Here is a 21,664-nt window from a genome sequence, read left to right on the forward strand (position 1 = left end):
CTGCAAGAATATTCATGACAAATTACTTAGAAAGAAAGAAATTAAATTCCCATAGTGCTTTGCAATAGTAGATTTGCATAGTAATGCCTGATTGGTAACTGACTTGAAAACCTTCTATCTTATGAACTTTATGTCTGATTAGGCTGTATATACTTAAACTGCCAAATACTTTCAGTGCCACCTGTGGTCACAGTACATGTTAATGCCACATGGCTTTTCTGCAGATCCCTGCATGTTTCAGGCATTTATCAATGAAGTTCTCAGAAATGTAACTGTCTCATATGTCTTTCTTTATATAGATAATATTTTATTCTACACGTTAGACTATATATACAAGTGGATTGGATAACGCTGGGTGAAAACGTGAAGCCAGTATGTGTCTGGCACCCTCTAGTGGCTGGAAGCTGTACAACTATTTTTTGGCAATTGTATTCTGTTAATTCTATAAGCTCCCCTCACATTAATATCTCCCTGAGAATGTTTCCCTGAATGGGTGTATATCCTTGAGGAATATTGATTTTATCTATTGTCCTGAGCTCAAATGTCCTCAGATCAGGACACTTATGTAAGGAGAGGACTATCCAAGTATTGTCAGAGAAGTACTACGGACCTGAAATAAAGAAGAGGGTCCAAGAATTTGTCTATTCCTGTGTGATCTGTAATGTTGTAAATGTGACATAATGCAAATGATCTGTGCCATGTCCCCAGTTCAAGCTCCAGCAGGTAACTGCTTTCTTCTGCCCACACCCTCCCTGTAATACTTTGCAATAGGCTTTCACAGTACCGAGTCCAAGGTCAACACTCTCTGTTCATGGAGTGAACAGAGACCATGCAGTTTTTCAAGGGTTGCAGACTTATTCTGAGACTACCAAACGCTTTCTAAATTGCTGAAACAACTTTTCAAATAAGTGTTCTGTCACTAACGACTCGCAGAAGTCCTAGACATCGTCCCAGATTGGGGACCAGGGTTTACCTCGAGGATCTGGAGGACAATCTTTGACTGCCTAGAAGTGGAAATGGGCTCACTTTTGGCTACCAACCTCAGGCAAATGTGTTCATTTGTTCATTTTGAAGTGAGCCTCAGTGTTAATAAGATACAATATCCATATAATTAAGACACCGCTTATCCTCTATGTCTGTCTTTGAAACCATGTTACTGTTTTTGTTCTTGATGTTGTTTTTGGTGTTGTTTTGTTTTTGTAGCTATTTTCTAAAGACCCATAATGCAAAAAAAGGGATGGGCATAGATTTTTCAAAAACTAAAAGTCAAGCCTGAGGGTCTGTGGTGCTCAAAGAGACAAAATACAGTTGTATACAGAGGATCTAATGAATACTTTAGCCAGTTATGTACACCACTATCTATAAGAACAAGTTTGAATAATGAATACTTGAGTTCAAAGATGTTAGCCTAATGTGCTTCTTAGCACTTTAGGTCACATCTTATATTGTGTGTCTAACAACTGTGCAGTTACACATAAACTATACATGTAACTGTGATGCAACTAGTGGGGATGTATGCACTGTTAAAAGGGGGGTTACAGTACTACAGTTTATGTAAATATGCATGTGTATCAGATTCAGATTTGGCTTGTATAAATGTACAACTGTTTTTAGATAAGTAGACAGTTCCTGTTCTATTGTTCTATGTAAATTAATATGCATGTATATTTACAAAGTATACTACTATAATTCATATGCAACACCCTCAGTAGTTACATTATAGTGGCATTTACAGCTTTTAATGCCGACAATATAAAGTGGGTCCAGATTTTTAAAAATACCAAACCAGTATTTCAGCCTTGTTCAGTCTGTGTCGTGTTCTTTGTGTGTTTTATTGTTTTGCTCCTAAACCTTTTTGCTTGGTTACAGTGTACTACCATTAAAAAACAAAAACACACACAAAAAATGAAAGTGGGAAATTCCCTTGAGAAATTTTCTTTGGTGGGTCCTGTCTGGGGCCTATTTTACGGCCATCTAAATGATGGATGACCCATAAAAACGAGGTTGTGGACAGTAATTTTTTACAGTCATTGTTTGCTGGATTATAACTGCATAATAAAGCAGAACTTCCTCTAGGCTCGCTATAAGAGCAGAAGAACCAGTTGTCACATTCATTTGATAATCACACAGTCCTGTACTATTTTCCTAGTTTTATTTTCTCTAAATTTCTCATATATTTCAGATTTGGACATAATTTCTAATACAAATATTACACCATTAATAAATTCATAAACTTATTTGCTATGTTGGATTGGGTCATGTCACCCTTCTACACTTTACAACATGAATACACTATTTTTGTGAAGTGTTTGTGTTTGATTTATAAGTACTTAAATGCTGATGTAGCATTCCAAGATTATTGCTGACAAATCAATTATAAATTTGAATAATTCTTCAATATAGCCTCATTGTAACAAAAGTGTTTTACTTAGTTTTTTTTTTCCATTTAGACCTACCTCTAACAGCCTGTGGCAAACTAAATTTGTACATGTTAATGGATTTCAATTCCAGACAGGGCAACACAATGCATTACATGTTTTCCATCTTTCCACACACCCAGATCAGTTCATGAAGGGCATGATAATTCTCCAATTAGTTGAATGCGGCCCTGGAAGGCCTCCTGCAAACTATGTCAGTGTTTTCTGTTTTAAGTCATATTAACCTGTGTGAAATTTGCAGGAACAGGAGCGCAATAATGTATGCAGTTGCTGTCTGCACTGGAACTGAAAATCAATGAAACAGCAGTGAGTTTGTACAGGAAAGTGTAGTGGACATGTTTAGAATATGCAGAATGGTGATTTGAACAAAGTCTGTCCTCTTAGATCGTCAATTGCAAGTTACGTCATCGCCTCATATTTTTACTGCCATCCTCTAAAAAAAATTGGAAAACAAACTTTCTCCAAAAAATGAAAGAAAAATCAGCCCAAATGGAAATTCCTACTTTCACTTTTCCAAAGGGAAAGAAAGTAATAAAACCCTCAGATAAAAATATCACAGATACCACATTGTTATGGAAAACACGCAAAAACATTTAGAGACAGTTTCAGTGTCAGTGCCAGTCTTACAGATGTAGGTTTACAAAACTAGCTCTAATACCAATCTTGCACACTGTTTGTATAGGCTACTGCCTGTCTGGTGATTTCGGCATCGCAGTTCCCCTTAGTGTGATTTTGTGATCGGATTCCAGATGTCAAAGAAAAAAAGGCAAAACTCATATCTGGTTATAAATTTGGAAATGTCCATGGCCAGCGTACACCTGTATAGTTTACAAGGAACTGCAGCGACAAAAACAAACATTCAAAGAGCTAACTGACAAAGAAAGAGAAGTAGGGGTCTAAATTACACAGACATTGTAATGTAGTGCATGGCATAACCTTATGTAGTAGCAGTGGAGACCTTTATGGCTGGAACTAAACTATGAAGGAGAGTTGATTTCTGAATATCATGTAGTTGTATATGGGATTCTTTTCCACTGAATTCTACAAACATGAAACTGGTTGTAGCTGCACTCGTGCTGGTTCTGGGGACGGGAGCTCATGCCCAGTGCTACCGTTTTCCTGGCAAATCTTTCCAAGGTCATTTCCTATTCCTTATAACTTAATTATTGTCTATTTTACATGTAGTTGGTGTTATGGTTACAAGCAAATACTGTGACTGAGTCCATTGCAGGTGCAGCAGACATGTGGTATGCCTACAGTGACAACTGGAGGAACTCAGACAAGTATATCCATGCATGTAGGAATTATGATACTGCACAGAGGTGCCCTGGAGGCAGGAGGGCTGCTGAAGTGATCAGGTTGGTAAACATCAGGTTGGGAATCCTTAGATGTTGGCATGAATACAAATCCAGAATTTATTGAGGTTAATATTTACAGATACACGATTTTTTTTTACTGGTTGTTAATGAAACAAATTGCAAATTCCTATTCAGTGCTGCACTGCTCAAATGACATTTTTCTTTCATGCACATCTTTTGTATGGTTAGTTCCAATACAGTTTCATAAACCATGTGAGTGCTCCAACCTTCTGATTCACAGACTGACAGATTGGATTTGTACTGGTTGGTCTGTTGCCTAAAATTCGAGTATCTGATGTGTGAACATCTCCTCTGTGCAGTGATGGGAGGGAATGGATACAGAATGACGATACAGCAACTGACTAGAAGGCCAATCACTTGGGATGTGACGATGGTGCTCCAAATGTCTAGAGACCCAAAGATCTCCTGAACTCTGTAGCAAGTACTAAAAAAACATCGAAACTTGGAACCTTTGCTTAAACATATCTAAATGCAAATGTTGAGTAATGTAAGAACATGGGCTGGGATATGACCTGGGATTACACATGACAGGTTAGTTTTACCCTACTGATGTGTCGTTCCAATACTAATGTATACCGATGTGACAATACTTGATGACATCTCACAATTAATTACCTTGTCTGTATACTAAAGAGCATGTTTTATCCATAAATGTTAGAAACACTTCTAAAATAGATTTAAACAATTGTAACATTGCTTAGAATTGTTTTTCTGTGCTCAGCTCTTTGTTCAGCCATAATGAATGACTACACTTGAGCCCTTTTTTTTTTACTACTTCCTTGCATTTCAAATGAGAATTTATGCAGGAGTTCAAGAAAACATGCAGACCTAACTACAAGAAGTCTTCCTGTTACAATTCTACAACTGATTGTTATGGAAGGACAAAGAAAATTATATTATCCCACAGACCAATCACTGATGGAAGAAGAAACTGACTATAAAAAGAGAGAATATATTTCTAACTTTAGTGGATTAGTATTAAATGGTCTAGGATAGAGGCTCTCAACATAGTTCTCAGGGACATATCGCCAGTCCAATTTTCTGCTGTATTTCATCTCCCAACCACTGTAAACATGGAGAATTCCTGGTAATGGTGCACTGGGAGCCAGAGCAGAATAAACATGTGGACTGCCCTGGGCCATTTCACTGTCCACTACTATTGTAGGGTCAAATTTTTAAAAATTAGGTTTAGATTCTGTTCTGACAAAAAATACAAGAGGTAATTTCCAATAATGGGGCGTGCTTCTTAGAACCCAAGTGACTTTCAATAGCTTATAAATACACATTTTAACACTGCATGATATGTGGATCACCCCTACAACGTCAACCACCATCCATGCCAAATCATACAAATGACTTCAGGCCAGAATCACAAAAAAAAACCCAACAACTTTATTTTGGTCCTGCTTAAACTGTCTAGTTGAACAGGTCGAATCCCATGTCCTCATCGGATTCCTCAGACTCATCTTTCTTCTCCTCCTTTTTCTCCTCTGCTGCAGCTGATAAACAAAGCAAAGAACTGAGATGAGCAAAAAGCTTAACCACATAGCAGAAAGCTAATACAAGAGCAACAAGGTGTTGGGATTAAGGAATGCCTTTCCATATTACTACTACCAGTTTGGTGTCCTAGCAAGAGGTGTGGCATGAAAGCTAATAAGGGGACCACTAACCAGCAGGGGCAGCGGCACCTCCGGCAGCAGGTGCTGCAGAAGTGGCCACCGCCACAGCACCACCAGTTGGCACACTAGCCAGCTTACTGTAGCCTGGAACAGAGAACGCGCGTCAGAAACCAGACCAAAGCAGAACATCAAAGCAAGAAGCCCAAGTTCAAAGTTTAAAAAACATGAAAATGATAGGAAAAGCTTATGAAAAGTACGATTCCCCATTTGCCAGATGTTGGCAACATGCTTAAGGACGCTGCCAGCCCTTTCGCCACTTGAGTTGTAGGTAAAATGTAGAGTGGGCATCATTATTAAGAGTACGGCTAATATGTTACGTTTTCAATTAAACATAACAGTAGTTGGAAGAAATTCTGTCCTGAAATACAGCATCTAAAAAAATCTCATTAGGTGTGTAATACATAATGCATAGGTCTCATTGTTCCAGATGAGTGATGTTACCACCATTAGACAATGCAGTACTCTCAAACAAACAAAAACAACTTACGGTAGGTTAACATTGATAAGGGAAGAACACTAAACATGAAAAAACTTTGGTGCTGTATTCATGTTATAGCACTGGCCTACCAAAATGAACAAGTATGGGCATGTTTTGAGCAAACTTTCAGATGGAATTTGACCTATGATATAAACCATAGATTAACTTACTGTGGTTTTCTTTTTCACATAATGATTAATAATTCTTTAAACAGGTCAGCATACTTCTGAAGTTAACTAATGCTTTCTCGAGCTTTCAGCATGATACTCACCTTGGGCAATCACATCCTCAACATTTTTGCCATTAAGCTCTGATATGACCTGTTAAAAAGAAAACAATGATAAAAATGTCAGCAAACTGTAAACAACACATGTTTTAAAACCAGAATATGTGGCACCCCCCCCCCCCAAAAAAACCAAATAAAACAAAACAAATACACCACCTAGATTTGATTAAGAACTCTGCTAGGGGTGTTCGATTAAGTCATGGGTGGGATGGACAAGCTTACCTTATCCAAACGGGTCGCATCAGCCTCAATGCCAACGCTCTCCAAAATCTTTTTGATGTCACTTGCATTGGGATTTTCTTTGCCACCCAGGGCAGTGAGAAGATAAGCAGCAACGTAACGCATTCTGTATGAACATCAGATGATAAATGCAGAAAAGCCTTTTTTCAAAAAAGCCACCCATCTTGAAACACAGATCACACACACAGTGCCATGTACATTAATAAACTTACTGCTCAGCAAGAATAGCTTGTCACACTAACACTAACCAATACAGTAGCCACTATATACAGTATTTTCTATATACCTATTACAACTTTAGTACCCAAAAACAAAACTAACAGATGCATATTGTTACAGGGTTAATGCACGAAACATATTACTAATTTCCAGAAGCTGTAATAAACCAATCAATTATACTTTTGAGGACCTTAGAGCGCAACGTGTTGAACGGTTTATTTAGATGGCTAGATTACTTCGTTTCAAGAAATACTGTTCTACAGCTTGCTATCATACAAATAAATAAGGATAAGTTATAATTTGTTTAAGAAATAGTTTAGGAACCAATATGACTAGCTAATGTGCTTGGTAGCTAATGCGCTAGCTAGCTAGCTTTAGGTGGGGGAGGCTCCGTGAACACGCATGGACCTTTAAGGCTAGCGCTGACGTTCTCTACTTGTTTTCAGTTCATTTTGGCAATTCCTAACTCAAACAAGGATCTAATAAACAGTGAGAGAGTCTGGAATGAGCAATCTTTTATTATTAGTTCAAGCAATGTAAAGTCATACTCGTCCACTCACTTCACTGAGAGTTTTCGCGTGTTCACGACAAGGCTCTACAGGCGGAAAGGAAGTAAAAGCGGGTCGGAAAACGGAAGAAGGGGGGGGGGGGGTATTGGTGACGTCATTCACGGCAGACAAAGACAATCGTCTATTGGTCTTAAGTCATGTCTGTTTTTCTATGGGCGGGCTTTTCCCAAACTCCCTCCCTCTATATTCATTCTCTCTCTCTCTCTCTCTCTCTCTCTCTCTCTCTCTCTTTGTGTGTGTGTTATGGAGTTAATTTTGTGTCACATCTATTAGATCTGCAAAAATGTGAAATTGTTTGACAATAAGATACACGGTCCATTTACTACTATTTGCAGTCAGCTAACGTTTTATTCTACTAATTATTTAATTTAATTTTGTTTTGGCGCAGATCACTTGACAAGTGACATTTGCACTGAGTGACCAGCAGAGTTCGCCTTTGCCGCAGGGTTTTCTCGCTGGCAACATCATTTGAATCGCCGACCAAAAGCATCCTTGAGTTCCAGACTTTCGATTATATGTTCCTCGTGTGCGGGCGATCGCACCAATTTGTCAAGAACCAAGGAGCGCGTTTTCATCAGCCGGCGGATGCCTTGGGTCTAAGGACCTTGAATTATACAAAGGTACATATTTACAAATACAGAATATTCTTTTCGAACATATCTAGCATAATGTGTATTTCTGATCATTTGAGAGCGTACTACGTACGAGTTACCATTGTCCGTGGCCAAGTGTTTAATAAGACAAATGATTTTTAAAGGTTATAAGCATAGGCTACAAGAGTTTTGAAAGTTGGAAATGTATTTTTTAAATTAATATTTTATTAGCCTTTCTCGTATATTAGGAGGGATTAGTTTATGATGTTGTACGTCCTACTTTCAGTATTTGCTTTTACCAAATAAGTATTCTCACATTACCCATATGAAAATGCACTTTTGAATGCAAGTTCAAATTATTTTACACGGAAAATACAAGTTCATAATATTTTATACGGAATATAAAAGGATAAAAGGTTCTCAAAATTGTGACCGAACTAACTACCGATTTAAATGTTTACATGATGATCACATTACTTTTGTGAGGTTTGTTGTGATTGGTGTCACAGTATTGGTATCACCAATACTGCTGTTATAGGCACCTTGGCTACAACTTGGGACGTACTAAGGAGCAGGACACCGTTGTGAAAACTAAGTACTATTGATTGTAATATCAAAAGTCTTTCCCCTCTCCTGAGCTCCGACGAAGAGCCTTGTTCGTTATCGCCAACCGAGTTTTCAAACAGCTCTCCTTGGGCCTTAAGTAAGCAGGAAAGCAGAAGAATGGAAGTGCAATAGAACGAGAAGTCAAAAGTGTTTGTCATATGACCTGTGGGACCAGACGGGTTTTGTTGAGCCTGCATTTCTTTAGGTGCGTATGCTACACTGATGGCAGCATGGCCATTTGAGATACCTGTTCTCGTGCTCACATTGGTTCAGCTCTACTTAATCATAATTTATTCTGTCTGTGACTACACTGTGAAGAGTATATTCAGATGTTAATAGCCTGTCATTAATTCTCATACCTTATAAATATATTCTGAACCTGTAATAAAAAGCAGCCCTAAGAGAAGAGCCTCTTTCCCATTATATAGATCTCATCCACAATGCTCTTTGAGAAAGGACCTCTTTGAGAAAATTTAATCTTTTTCTGTCTGTCTTTTTGTGTGTCATTCCTGCTTTTCGGTGTCTTGATATAGTTTGGATATTAACAAAATAGTTGTTCTCATTGTAAATAGTACAATAAACTGCATTTTACCTTCTGAATACACTGAAAGAGGCAAACCTTTTGACTTTCAAGTTCTAAAAGCAAGTAATTGAGTAAATCCTAGTTCCATGTAATTGGATATAGAAATGCAACATCAAAGCCACATAGTGTCATTTTCAGTATGTCACTTGTCGATGAAGCATTTGTGCACACACTATACATATGAATAATCTCATTGCACAAGTAAGCAACTGGATGTACATACAGAGCACCATTTTGTAATGGGAAAAATGTAAGAATCCAGGTGTGTGGCCCACAGCTCTGCAAACTTGTCTTACTACAGACGTGCATATGCACTTGGGATAAACCTGATCTACACGTCCTTTCTACAGTAAGCGTAATTGTTTTGGAGTGCCCCTGGATTCAGTTAATTTCTTGACTGCACTGAAATGGGGTGACTATGTCACCTCTTTCCAGAACATTCCACCCTCCTCTCCTGCTACATTACCAGCTTCTATTCCTGCAAGTATTTTTGTCAGGGTTGGGTACTGAATTTCTGAACATTATTCCCTCAATACCCAGTATTGTACTGAGGGCTTGCCACTCTCTTCTGCATAAACCAGTGGCAGGTAAACTACTTATTTAACTTGTTCTAGCTGCAGGAGGGTAGATACGTCAAAACTTGCAGAGTGGCGGTAACAGTATATGTGGACATAAACAAACATCATTGTGGCATCACAATAGTGGTAACTGCATTTGCTGCTTTTCTCTGAAGGGTGTGGCCCGATATCAGTATGTCACTATAGTTTCAAGATGACATTTGCAAATTATATATATTTACAAGTGGAGAAAAAGTTCAGAAAAATGATTTGCTATTATGTGAATTATTTGCACATCATACTAATATAACAATCCTAATCTCCTATTCTATTCTTTTGGTAGAGATTATAGATAATTGGTAGGTCAGAGCATGTGAAAAGTGACAGTTTTGATTTTAAGCAACTCTTGCAGGTTTAGACCTATAGACTGTGAACCCTGGTACTTAATTTGCAATACAACTGCTTTGGAGTTATGTTGCCATGACAGCCAATGCACTAGTGAAAAACCTGATTAAAAAAAAAAACTTGAATGTATTAATATATTAATTCCTTACTCATTAGTATTATTATTTTTTTAAAGTGAGCTTCATATATCTTCATATCTTTCATATGAACAGCAGCCTAGGTATGAATGACATTCCTGGAACAGAAAGAGTGTAGCTAATTTTGTGAAGGTGAAAGTTAGTAATCTGAATATCGAATTGAGCAATGACTCTCCTAGATAACTAGACAGTGGAGGGGATAGAGTATAGTTTCATTCAATATCCAGATGCATGCTATTGTGTCCTTTCTGTGTTTCTTTTTTACAGACACACGCAGATACATAGTATTATAGTATTTATTCGATTTGTCAGTAGAACAATGGCTGGCTGGGTTGGGTCAGATAAAGCACAAAAAAAGTATTAGGAAGCCCAGACAGGGGACAGGGAGAGGATTGTATGTTACACACACACACACACACACACACACACACACACACACACACACACACACACACACACACACACACAAACACACTGCACAGAGAAATAGGGAAATACAAAGGGATAGACAGACATATATATATATATATATATATATATATATATATATATATATATATATATATATATATATATATATATATATATATAGCGTCCTTGTTATAACCTGCTTCCCCAGTTTGCCTTCATGTGCCTTCCGTTCGTTTATCCTAGCCCTTGTTTTGTTTATAATGTATCCTCAAATGCTCCATGTTGGCTCTATGACCCTGGACCGTTATACCGACTCTGACTTTGGATTTACCCTTAATAAATCTTGCTCTTCTGCACACGTGTCCTCCTCCTTATCACTCACCGTTACATTCAGACCTCTATCTGGAGATGCTAAAGTGATAATGTCCACATTTCAGGTAGCTTTTGCAGCACTCACAGATCAGATGTAAACATGGATTTAGTGATTTTGTGTCCCTCTTAGAAGTAAGCCCCAAAGCCCCCACCACTTGGCTTTCCCCCAGCTTTAATGCTCATTTGTCCAACCTGCTGTTGTACAGTGGGTGTGACTGACAATCAGGGAGACCCATACTAGTGATGTAACATTTTTTACCAGCCCTTTTAAGTGAATGATGGGGGTATTGAAGAGAAGAGGGTTTTTTTTTAAAGACAAGTGAAATAGTTAGGCCCTGTAACTCCATTGCTAGAAGTGCAGCCAGAGCGTCATATGAAACTTCATATCTGATCAGATTTAGATTCAAATTTTGCAATAACACCGAAAAGGTTCTTTAAAGGTGATTTATGCAAGATTTAAGAAACACCACCATTAGTGGTTAAGTAGATGAACACAATACAACAATGCTGCTCTCCCCAGGCAAAATATGATGTGCTTGGAAAAATATGATAACATATCATAAAAAAAATTTTTCAGAGTGACATATCTCTATAGTAGTGGCATTTGGCCAGAGCAGACATCACACTCATGTCTGGGGGACATGATGCTGATAGCTCACATTTTATCCTGACATGTGGTTTTGGCAAAATAAAATTTAACTTCTCGATAGGGAAATTGAATGCCTATAGCATTTAGACTTTGAACCATAACAATTTGCTGAACATAGTTGAGTGTTTTTCCTGACCAATATTTCTTTGTAACAAGCACCCAGTTTAGCAGTCAGTAGATATGTGCTTGTTAGCCAGATGACTAGTTAGGATAGCATTGTTAGCTAGCTGCAAGGCAGTTTGATGTAGTACTCCAGTATCGTATACCTCTCTGAAGGTGGTTCACCCAAACCATATTTTACTTAGCTCTCTAAGTGATAAAGATTTATCTACATGATTCGTTATGTAAAGTCTGCCACTCAAACAGTTCAATGCATTACACAGATATACGTATACAGGAGGACCATTGTCATTTCTGTCAATTTTGGAAACTTCCTACGGTAATTCTTGTTTCATTACGTTTCTGATCATGAATTGTGTTTTGGCAGTGCAGTGTACTACACTCCTGCACAGCGAACTACACACCTCCAAGCACACACTCAAGCCTGAAGAGAACTGCACATGTGGAGGTTTCTCTAGTTGTGAAAAGCGCTGCAGTGAACCCAAACCTTGTCTGGAACCTAAGCCAACAATATGGTTAAGGGTAACAAAGGGAAAACATCCCCCCCCCCAAAAAAAACCCCAAAAATCCATAAAATTGACACACAGCTCTTTCAATGGCAGACTGATGTAGACTGATGAATAATGTTGTTGTATGCAAACAAAATTGGTGGAGATGTTGTGGCCATCTTCTCTTTTGTTCTAGGGGAAGTGTTTGAAGGAGACTACACAGAGTGTGTTTAAATCATTCACATTGCTCATTACCTTGAGAATGATATGGAGCAGTGTGGCCTTGCCATAAATCTCACACAGACTCCTCAACAATTCACCTCTGATTTGTATACAGGTCTCAGGGGTATCTCCAAACAAGCAAAACCTTCTGTCAGTCAAGACACATGCTATAGTAGAGGCTCTCTGGTCTGGGGTGTCTTGAAAACACATCAGTGACAACCAGAACATTCTCCCTTCTGTAGGATGCTGTTTCATTCAAGGTGAAATTTAAAGCTATTCTCTCCAGAGAGAAATAATATTAAAGTTTAAACACCATTCACCATTATGGAACCACTGCTCAACATTTGCTCTCATATTGGGCCAGCAGCACCACTGTAAAAGTAGTCTTACCGTGCGCTCACACCCATGATACCTTTGGTTAATAATGGAGCACCTGGAAGCGTATCTGTAAACACTTGGGGAGCAATAACAGCAGAATCCCTTCACTTCTCTCAGGAGTGTCTCAAATTTCACAGGCTCAAATTTTCCACTACAGCCTCACCTATCGTAGCAGTCTCCTATTTTTTTCCATTCTATTGCCAGGTTTGCTCCTTGTGATGCTTGATGCTCCTCAGAAGATTGAACTGAGAAGTGACTGACCATGTAACCTGTTTGAGGAGAGCTTGTGACTGAGAAGAGCTTGCTTGGGTTTCGTGAGCATGTGGAGAGACCATCATTCATGATGAAATATCAGCCATGGACTCTGGATGAAGTATACAAGGCTGAGGAGAGAGGGAATCAGCACTTTGCTTTATAGCCCCTGGATGATATTTTCGAAGTCAGCTTGAGCTAACAGAGGTCTACTGCTGTTATACAGACTTCAAGTATTTATGGGACTATTGTCTCTGTACACTACAAGCATGGATACGAGCAGAAAATTCACAGGCCTCATCCCACAGCTCTCCTATTTGTTTCTGACCTGATCTTCACAGGCAAATCTGAAGGACACCACCTGTTGAGGGTGGTAAGAAGGTCGTATGCAAAGCCAAAGCCATCAACTAAGCACCAATAAACCCAAAACCCAAAAAATGTCTCAGGCTTTTCAAAGTTCCCACCCTGCCTACCACCCTGATTTTTTCTGGATCAGTTGTCACACCTGATGCAGAAAGGAAATGGGCCAGTTAGTGATATTCCTCTTGAAAAAAATACATTTTTGTAACTTGAGCTTTAAGCTGTGATGATGATGATACAGTATCTTTAAAGCCATGTCCAACCACTGCAGATTGGACTCATGGCATACCGTTCAATTCAAAGACATCGAAGGAAGTGCATAAGGCAGTTTTAGCTTTATCTTGCTCAAGAATAGGCACTCAATTGTATTTTGTAACTTGGCACCAGCCAAAATGCCCACAGACTCTATTCATGGAAGAGGGAATGCATCCTTTCAAGTATGAGCATTTAATTGTTGGTAATTGACATAAAGTCATATCATAACATCTTTCTTCTGAACAACTACTAAAAAGGTCTGATGACCTCCTTCTCTAAAAACTCTTGAATATGTGCTTTAACTAGTTCCTACTGAGATAGAGGCAAACAACATTGGTGCCATACAAGGGTTATCTAATAATGGGATTTCAAGTTGCATTGAATCTATACAGCCCAACACTTCATCACCCTGACTAAATACATTGCTATATCTCAAGAGAAGTTCCTTTCCTTGCTTTTCTTGATCAGCTAAAAGTCTTGGCCATCACATATCTGACAGGTTATGGGTGAATACAACAAAGGTGAATGGACTGAATGAATTCCACAGGGACTAAATCACTTGTTTCTCCAAAACGTGTTAAGTGGTTGTTTAGTTGCCACTTAACTACAGACAACTCACCTAAATGGGTACACTGCAGGAGCTATGCATCTCAACATTAACAATGGGCACCAAAACCATACTGTGACTCACAGTAAGCAAAGCTTGGGAGATCATCAAGCCACAGGAAATCCCTTCCCAGTAGGATAAAACAAGTCATACTGGAGGGCTAAGCCCAAACTCTGATTACATGAGGCCATATCTAATTTAAATGAAGGTTTTGAATATAATCAGCAGCTAAGCCCCACACCCTGACCTTACCAAGGATCTCATATGTAGGAAAACATTTTGAACACTTGAACAAGGCCAGCTTCCAGTCTTCACCAGCTGACTGAATTAGGGAAGGATTAAACAGGGCAGAACCACATTGTTGAAGTAGTTCTTGATACCCCCCACTGTTAATGTTTATCCCCAGGACCCCAGGATTAGTAAAACCATTTTTTAAAAAATGGTCCAGCACCTTGACATCCAGTTCCAAGTACCCGATCTATGGTATATCTAAACAAGAGATGTTCTTATCAAGTTTTTTTGCCCCTGATCCTGATCTGAGTCATTTAATATTGAATGTCTTTCGATATCGAGCCTTGATTCGATACTTGTATTTTCCTATAAAATACTATTGCACAGTGCATACTTCAAGTACATTACAGTTATTAAATCAATCCAGTGTATATGCTTGACAACTGAATAGCTCTGTAGAGTATTAAGAAAAAAATTGCATGCAAGCTGTTGCTTAATGGTTTTTAAATTTTTTTATTTTTACATAATAAAGTAAACAAAAGATGTCTTTATAAATGGTTCATATAAAAATGAACAACAAAACTCAGTGCCACTTTAAAGAGGTGTAGCAGCTTAATGTGAACATGGAAAAAGTTAAATCAGTTTCTACTTATTGGAGTAGCAGCATTACAGTAAAAACTGAATATCAAAATAATAAAATGGTAGCCTACACTTATAATAAAGGCAGGCTGGTTTTTAAAGTGCATTTATCACAGCTGCTTCAGTTTTCCTCTCATTCAATACTTTTACTCTCACTTCAAAATGAAGTGAAGGGTTGTTGGGTTTTTTTGAGGAAAATCTGCATCTGCTGTATTAACAGTTCCGCTTCTCATCAATGTTGTTTGAGATGGCACTAAAAAGTCTCTTACTGTCCACACTTGTGCAGGGGGCACAGAGAAACTTGGCGTATCAAATTGGTTATATCAAACATAGCTCTGTTACTACTGCCTCACAAAATGTTTGCATTGCAGACATTACACATGGCTGTAGGACTGGTTTCCTTCTACAATTTAAAATATTTCCACTTGGTAGACATTTTAGCCGCATTCTGCTCTCTGTTTACGACACCCGTGTGATTGCTGAGGTAAAACAAAGGATCTGGCTTATGTTCATGATCAATAAAGCCAATACCGATAAGTTAAAAAATGCCTTGATTGGCCCCGATACCCATCTTTGAGACTGGACTGGGACATCCCTAATCTGAACCGTTGGCAGCCTTCAATTGTAGCCAGATGTAATCCTGCAACAATTCAGCTCCTTAGGTCTGGAAATTTTAAACATACACACAAAAATTTTCAGAAAGAGTAGTTACTATGGACCCAGTTTCAAGATACCCTAGAAACTCCCATAAAAGTTTCTACTAATTGGCACCTCCCCTGAATCTCTAGACAGTGTAGAGTCTAATCAGGCCCACTCTGGCACTTGTATATCTGTGCCACAGGGAACTAATTTCCTTGCTGCACAGAATGTCTAGCAGAAGTAGCCTGCCCTCTGTTTTTGGGCCTGTTCCTGGTTTCCCTCCTACTACCTAGTTTACCTTTCTGAGCTATATGTCTGGGTTGGTTAGATTGTGCACAAATAGGTCTACCATCTTCCTCAAATTTATCAGGTCTCTAGTTTCTTGAAGATAGCCCCAAGATGGGCTTGCTGTATATGAAAACCCTGTTTGAGCTGTGCCAGCTCATCACTTGGTTTAACTACTACCACCTCACTACGTGCATTACTCTTACTGATCAGGAGGAGAGGAGAATTGCACAAAAGAGCTCAGGACTTTACGGTCCACGCCCATTCCACTTCTAGAAATTACAATCCAGGATTAGTCACTTGCTTAGGCTTCCTACAGAGCATTACTGATCACAAACAAATTCATATGCATCTGGAATACTTCATGAATCACTATGCTTCAGTACCTCCAAAAGAGAACAAGGCATGGGAATATTCTCCTTTCAACCATCTATGTTGGAAAAACTACGTGTTTAGGGTAATGTAATAATGGTAACTGTCAAGGTACGGCCCCTGCTCCCAAATGTCTACCCGGGTGTGTGTGTGTGTGTGTGTGTGTGTGTGTGTGTGTGTGTGTGTGTCTGTGTCACCACGCCCCCATGTGTTTCACACCTGCTCCTAGTTGTGTTTTTAATGTGAGCGTATACAAGTCCTTTGTTTAAATGTTAGTATTGTCAGTGTTTGATCCCCCAATGGCCTTAGAGCTATGTTGTCTTCTGTGTCTATACATAAACGTCATTCCGTGTATCACGGCTCCTCTTCGCATCCTGCTAAGCCCCCCACCCCCACCCCCCATCACAGTAACGCCCATACAACTATAAAAAAAAAGCAAAAAAAACCCAAAAAACAACCCAAAACCAAAAAAAAAACCTGGGTCATTTAAATCATCAGCAGGATGAAATCTAATTTTATCCTAATTTCTAATCCTAATCTAATTTTTTACTTAGGTTCTAATTCTAAGTGATCATTTAAAAATAATAATTCCTCAAAGGACATGTGATGCCTTCCACCCAGTCCACAACCAAAAAAGGATCAGTTATTGTACCTGTGAACCTGAGGCTTTCTCTAGGTACATCAATAGTGCTTCAGTAGAGTAGTACTGGCCTGAGGGCGGTTACTAGCCCAACATTAACACCACGCGAACTCCATAATCCTCATAGTCGTTATCTGCCTGTGGCTGCTGAACCTGCTCAGTAAAGACTTGCAGTTAATCTTCTATAGGAGACTCTTTTGACATAATCACTGGTAAAAAAGAAAATACAAATTTCCAAAAATTTAACAGTACACACTTTGATCTTCCTAAAGTTTCTCACACACATTCTGAATAAATCTGTCAAAAGTACCCCCCAAAACAAACAAATAAACAAACAAACAAACAAACAAAAAATCCATAATCCTTTTTAACTATAAATTACTAATCTACTCTAATGACTTGGCAGCAGGATTGCACAGGATTCCTATTGACTAATGGTGCCTGACTATTTGTATTTTATGTGTAAAGCATTTTAAGGAGATTCATACAATAATAAACAAATTACTAAGATAAAACAATAACATAATTTCTTATTATTTGAATGAATATGAATATTTACTATGTTTGTTTTGGGTCCCAACCAACGGATGACATACATAGCTGCAGGCTAAACTGTTAAACCTCAACACGAAACACCATCATAGTAATTACAACAAAAACATTTAAAATGCATTTAAACCTAACCTTTAACAGATTGAGAATAACATGCTATAACATTCAAAAAAGCATTATGTGAAAAAAACACCTGAAAACAAGAAACACAAGATAGAATTAGCTAACAGAATTCAACAAACGTCTAAGAATACTGATAAGCAACAGATAAAAGAGTGTTACTACATTTGCATTAATAAGTTTAACAAATAAGTGAACAAGAACATTTACCATAATTGTTGTTTTACAGTATATACTTGGTCTCTCTGATGAGATCTCGTCTGTAAATCAACCTTAGGCTATGCAAACCAGTTACTGCAAAATCATTTCTCCAACAACTAAGATATTAGCCAATATAAAACTATTAATATAAAACACTTGTAAAATAAAATACTTGTGAATGTTGCTTTGGAAGGTACCTATCTTAGAGGAAAATTAAATGTTATGACAACACCCTGTTATGCCAGTATTCAATGGCTAAATGCAAAATATGCTTATAGGACAAAAACATCCTCCGACAAAATCTTATCCCAGATGGTTGAATATACTGCTACTCCAAATCATGAGTTTGCAATTTATTAGTTTTACAGGAAATTAAAGTTTTTAAGGACAGTGGGGAAGTGTAAAACTGGCTGTTAATTTACAGCCATAATTTGTTTTACAGTAACAATCAGATTTTAAGTAAAATGGGATAGTACTAATGAAAACTGGCTGTAAATTTACAGCAATTTTTACAATGCCTATTTTCAACTCTAGAGATATCTGCTCCTAGTCTTGAGAAATCCCCTGTGACAATGCAAGGAATTGTGCCAACAAGAGAGCAAAAATATTTTTCTAGTATAGGTTAAAGCAATTGGTTATGGAACCAGCAAAATATCCGTTATAACTTATCTGCAGCACTATCCCCATTTTACAGGATGACAGAAAAATATATATTAGTAGTCAAAGGGCTACCCAACACAAATCCTGAAAGTGTTGAAACAAATGAGGACAGGATCCCAGAGGAATAAAGGAATGTTCTTACTACAAATCAGATTTCATTACAAATTACAAATTTGAAAAAAAGACTTAAAGTCTTTTTTACATAAAGAACCTGCATAAAGGTGCTGCTGTGAGAATCACCTGCCTACTGCTCATAAACTACCACACAGCAAACTACACACTGCAAACCTGAGGTAAAGTACCCAAGTGGAGGATACTTGCGAAAATTGCTCAGAGATCCCAAACCTTGTCAACTCAAATTTATTTATAGCACATTTTACAACACACATTGTCACAAAGCAACTTTATGAATCTATTGGTCCAGATCCCTAATGAGCAAGCTGAAAGTGACAGTGGTAAGGAAAAACTCCCTGGGTGGAATTAAGGAAGAAACCTTGGGAGGATCAAGACTCAAGAAGGAACCCATGCTCCAATGGGTGGCCCACCTAGTACCAGTCCATACTTTATTGCATTATTTTTAGTCCAAGTAGCCACTTCAGTGGAGCCTCAGTTACTCCACTGTGGGTCTAGGGTGGGCAGGCTGTTTCTAAGATGGCAGCATAAAGTGGCAGCAACCTTGTCTGGCACCTAAGCCTTAAAATAAATAAATAAATAAATAAATAAATAAATAAATAAATAAATAAATAAAAAACAAAGGGGGAAAAAAACAATTAGAAAAAAAATTGTAAAGCAGACACACCCCAAAGAAAGTCAATGAAAGGGAGCCATTATAATGGTCTTCATCCTAGAAGGGGATCCAGGCACACACTGTAGCTGATTTGAAATTCTTAGTAATCATACTGGTAATCATACAAGGACTGTCTACTTGCCACTGCTATTAAAACAATGAAGGAAAATAGTGTCAAATTTTAAATCTGTTTGTATCTATACCCCCAAGGTCCTAAGATCCTCCCTTTTACATAAGTACAGACCTTGGGGGGGGGGGGGGGGAGTGTGAGAGAGAGAGAGAGACAAAAAGAGAGGAAAATAACAAACTCACTGAAGTACTCTTTGAACATAGCATCACTGGAAGAATTGATCACCAAATTCCAAAATATGTTTTGCTGTTGTTCTTAAGTAGGTCACAACTGAGTCTGCAAGGGTGTAACTTTTTCTTTTTTCTCCAGATATTCCTGTGTAAGGATCTGCCTACCAGTGCATCATTTAGACTTCTCTACCTGATTGGCCATCTGTGCAGCTAACAGACTGGCACCGAGTCAATCCCACCAGGTCTTCAATATACAGCAACTACAGAGTCTTCCTTGAAAACTGTGTGTGTGGGAAGGCCTTCAGACACAGGAAGGCGTTCAGACACTTTTAAACAGGAGATAGTTTGCCAAGCTGACACACAGGTGGAGTATTTGCAGGCCTGAGTGTCTGGTGAATGGCTGAAAAGAAGATCAGGTAAGAGCTCCATTACAAGAAAATTCCATTGGTGCTGTGCTACCTTCTAAAACTGGGATTATGTATTAGACATAATGAAATTGACACAGTGTATTGACTTTGAAAATGGGAATTTCTGTGATTTCGGCTCCTTTGTAGAGAATTAAGCAACTCAAGCAACAGCTGGACCTCTTTTGGGAACCTTTGAGAACATACTTTTTATAGGCTGGCATTTTTTATGTTATACTCAGAAATACTGTGTTTGAATATTGTGGTGAAATATTGATAAAAACTGTTCAGGATAGTCTGTGTTTGAAGGAGAAAAGCAAAACAACAACAAGAACAACAAAAAACACTTTAACAGGTTGGCTGTAATATAAGTGTATGGTTTGTATTTAATTGATTTTACTACAGCCTTGCAGTTATACAACACAAAATATTTATATATCTAAATGTATTTACACAAAATATTGTGTGTATACACACACAAGCTCAGAGGCAGAAATACAAAGTTCAGGTTCAGACATTAAAACTCCTCCCTAAGATTTTGATCTCACCACATGGACATCAAAATCAACTGGGCGAGACAAAATCATCGCAGTGCACATTTCTGAAGTTGAGATTATACACAGCTGCTCTGAGGGTACTGTGTATGGAACAAAATAAAAATAATCAAAATGCGACTGTCTATCATATATATATATATATATATATATATATATATATATATATATATATAGAGAGAGAGAGAGAGAGAGAGAGAGAGAGAGAGAGAGAGAGAGATTCATCTGACCCAAAGTGTTACAGGTTTGATTGTTATAAAATTAAGAGTTTCTCCAGTTTCTTGGCAGCTCTTTGCAGTAGCTGTTGTATCTGTAGTTTGAATCCCCTTTCAGCAAGTATATGTGTGTTATTTCAGTGTTATTTCATATTATGTGTGCTATTTCAGCCTCCCTGTAAAGCTGATAAATGGAGGAGTTGCTGGCCTGATTGGTGTGACCTGTGTCTTCCCCATCCACTTAGCCAAGACCCGCCTCCAGAACCAGCAAAATGGGTCACGCTTGTACACCAGCATGTGCGCTCACTCCACAATCTCCATCTGCAGCAGCTCGCACTGGTGCAGTTATTCTAAATACATTTGTTTGTGTTTAATTAACAGGTTTGATTGTCTCATCAAAACTGCCCGCTCAGAGGGCTTCTTTGGAATGTACCGAGGTACAGTGTGTGTGTGTGTGTGTGTGTGTGTGTGCGGCTAGGAGCAGATGAGAGAGTTGACCAACCACCATTGCACATCCCACCCCTCTCATTTAACATTTTCTTCCTCTCTTCTCCTCATAGGTGCTGCAGTTAATCTCACACTTGTCACTCCAGAAAAGGCCATCAAGCTTGCTGCCAATGACTTCTTCAGACATCACCTCACCACTGACGGGTAAGAGGACCCTGAGACATGCTGGTGTGTACACAAACATGCACACACACATACACAACCACTCACACACATACACACACACACACACACACACACACACACACACACACACATACATACATGCACGCACA

The 21,664-nt window shown here is 38.4% G+C and overlaps 3 protein-coding genes across 10 annotated transcripts in view; 2 read left to right on the forward strand and 1 right to left on the reverse strand.

Annotated features, from left to right (window-relative positions):
- Positions 1 to 2,036: 2,036 nt before the first annotated feature.
- On the forward strand, positions 2,037 to 4,207 carry saa (serum amyloid A). The gene is given in 3 exon segments (XM_081711686.1): positions 2,037 to 3,575; positions 3,670 to 3,796; positions 4,117 to 4,207. Coding segments are annotated over 3 exon segments (306 nt in total). The 5' UTR covers positions 2,037 to 3,487.
- A 979-nt stretch (positions 4,208 to 5,186) lies between these two features.
- rplp2b (ribosomal protein, large P2b) lies at positions 5,187 to 7,355 on the reverse strand. The gene is made up of 5 exons (XM_026998023.3): positions 7,280 to 7,355; positions 6,483 to 6,606; positions 6,246 to 6,294; positions 5,488 to 5,580; positions 5,187 to 5,316 (listed from the first exon to the last, which is right to left on the reverse strand). The coding sequence occupies exons 2-5, from the start codon at positions 6,603 to 6,605 to the stop codon at positions 5,234 to 5,236; spliced, it is 348 nt and encodes a 115-aa protein (XP_026853824.1). The 5' UTR covers position 6,606; positions 7,280 to 7,355; the 3' UTR covers positions 5,187 to 5,233.
- Positions 7,356 to 7,779: 424 nt separating this feature from the next.
- Positions 7,780 to 21,664, forward strand: part of slc25a22b (solute carrier family 25 member 22b) — a 28,050-nt gene continuing 14,165 nt past the window's right edge. For 4 of the 8 annotated variants that reach the window (XM_081710077.1, XM_026997920.3, XM_081710076.1 and 1 more), the window contains exons 1-5: positions 7,780 to 7,908; positions 19,849 to 20,125; positions 21,054 to 21,179; positions 21,264 to 21,319; positions 21,443 to 21,533. In XM_081710077.1, the coding sequence (XP_081566203.1) occupies positions 20,106 to 20,125; positions 21,054 to 21,179; positions 21,264 to 21,319; positions 21,443 to 21,533 (293 nt within the window). In that variant the 5' untranslated portion in view covers positions 7,780 to 7,908; positions 19,849 to 20,105. Of the gene's footprint in view, positions 7,909 to 19,848; positions 20,126 to 21,053; positions 21,320 to 21,442; positions 21,534 to 21,664 lie in introns of all 8 variants that reach the window. The other 4 variants (XM_081710074.1, XM_081710073.1, XM_081710072.1 and 1 more) reach the window with 1 other exon arrangement.

The sequence above is a fragment of the Electrophorus electricus genome, chromosome 3 (genome assembly GCF_041902795.1).
Source record: "Electrophorus electricus isolate QZ-2024a chromosome 3, ASM4190279v1, whole genome shotgun sequence".
Taxonomy (NCBI): Eukaryota; Metazoa; Chordata; class Actinopteri; order Gymnotiformes; family Gymnotidae; genus Electrophorus; species Electrophorus electricus.

Coding starts and splice junctions, on each gene's coding strand:
- rplp2b (XM_026998023.3), bottom strand. CDS start 6,605: ATGCGTTACGTTGCTGCTTATCTTCTCACTGCCCTGGGTGGCAAAGAA. Junction 6,295..6,482: donor ATGCGACCCGTTTGGATAAG/GTAAGCTTGTCC, acceptor TCTTTTTAACAG/GTCATATCAGAGCTTAATGG. Junction 5,581..6,245: donor TGAGGATGTGATTGCCCAAG/GTGAGTATCATG, acceptor TCTCTGTTCCAG/GCTACAGTAAGCTGGCTAGT.